The 825-nt window shown below is 50.8% G+C and overlaps 1 protein-coding gene across 1 annotated transcript in view; it reads right to left on the minus strand.

Annotated features, from left to right (window-relative positions):
* Nucleotides 1-499, minus strand: part of LOC106109568 (inositol oxygenase-like) — a 1,522-nt gene extending 1,023 nt beyond the window's left edge. The window contains exons 1-2 of the mRNA XM_013291129.1: nt 292-499; nt 3-226 (exon numbers count right to left, since the gene is read on the minus strand). Of these exons, the coding sequence (XP_013146583.1) occupies nt 3-226; nt 292-484 (417 nt within the window). The 5' untranslated portion in view covers nt 485-499. The remainder of the gene's footprint in view (nt 1-2; nt 227-291) is intronic.
* Between the last annotated feature and the right edge of the window lie 326 nt (nt 500-825).

The raw sequence follows: 825 nt of genomic DNA on the forward strand, positions 1-825 counted from the left end.
CCGTAGAAGGCCATCACCTTGCCTAGGTCGTGGATGAGCCCCGTGAGGTGGAACCAGTCGTCCTCGGGGTGGTCCTGGCGAATGCGCTCCGCGGTCTGGAACGCGTGCACGATGTTGGGCAGCTCGGTGTCGGGGTCCGACTCGTCTACCAGATCGTTCAGCCGGATCAGTGCGTCCTTGATCGTCGACTTGAAGTGGTTGAATTTGAGCCACTTCTCCATCTTGCCTGCAAGCGGACGGCTTTAGTTGCGCTCGCTGGGCCGCGGCCGGCAGTTGGCAGCCGAGACTCACCTTTAACGAAGTCGACGGTGGTGTGTGTGTGCATGGTGTAGTATGTCCTGCGCACGCGCTGCTTGATAGGGTCCTCATCGTCGACGGAGTAGTCCCGGAAGGCAGTCACCGGCTTGTCATCGTACACCTTCTCCGGCCGCAGCAGTAGGGACGGGTCGATCATGCCCACGGAGGTTTCCTTCGGCAACAACATAGATCTCACAATGAAAAAACTGTGTCATAGTTAACAAATATTAGTATAACGAAGTCTAATTCTCGTCCACTATCTACGATCATAGAAACGAGAAGTGTAAGTCTATATTTATTAGTACTAGTGCATTTTATTATGAACACTACTAATTCATAAGATGTGGGCAGGTCGAGCCGCACGTGAGGTCGCGGGCGGTCGCGCGGACGTCCGCCGCATTGTGCACATTTGTATTGTAAGACCTCTGTGTAACTCACGTGCATATTACAGTACAATACTTATCTACACATGTAACTATTATGTTCAGATTTTTTTTCTTCTGTAAATTTATAGAGATAATTAAAACG

The sequence above is a fragment of the Papilio polytes genome, unplaced genomic scaffold (assembly GCF_000836215.1).
Source record: "Papilio polytes unplaced genomic scaffold, Ppol_1.0 DF821178.1, whole genome shotgun sequence".
Taxonomy (NCBI): domain Eukaryota; kingdom Metazoa; phylum Arthropoda; class Insecta; order Lepidoptera; family Papilionidae; genus Papilio; species Papilio polytes.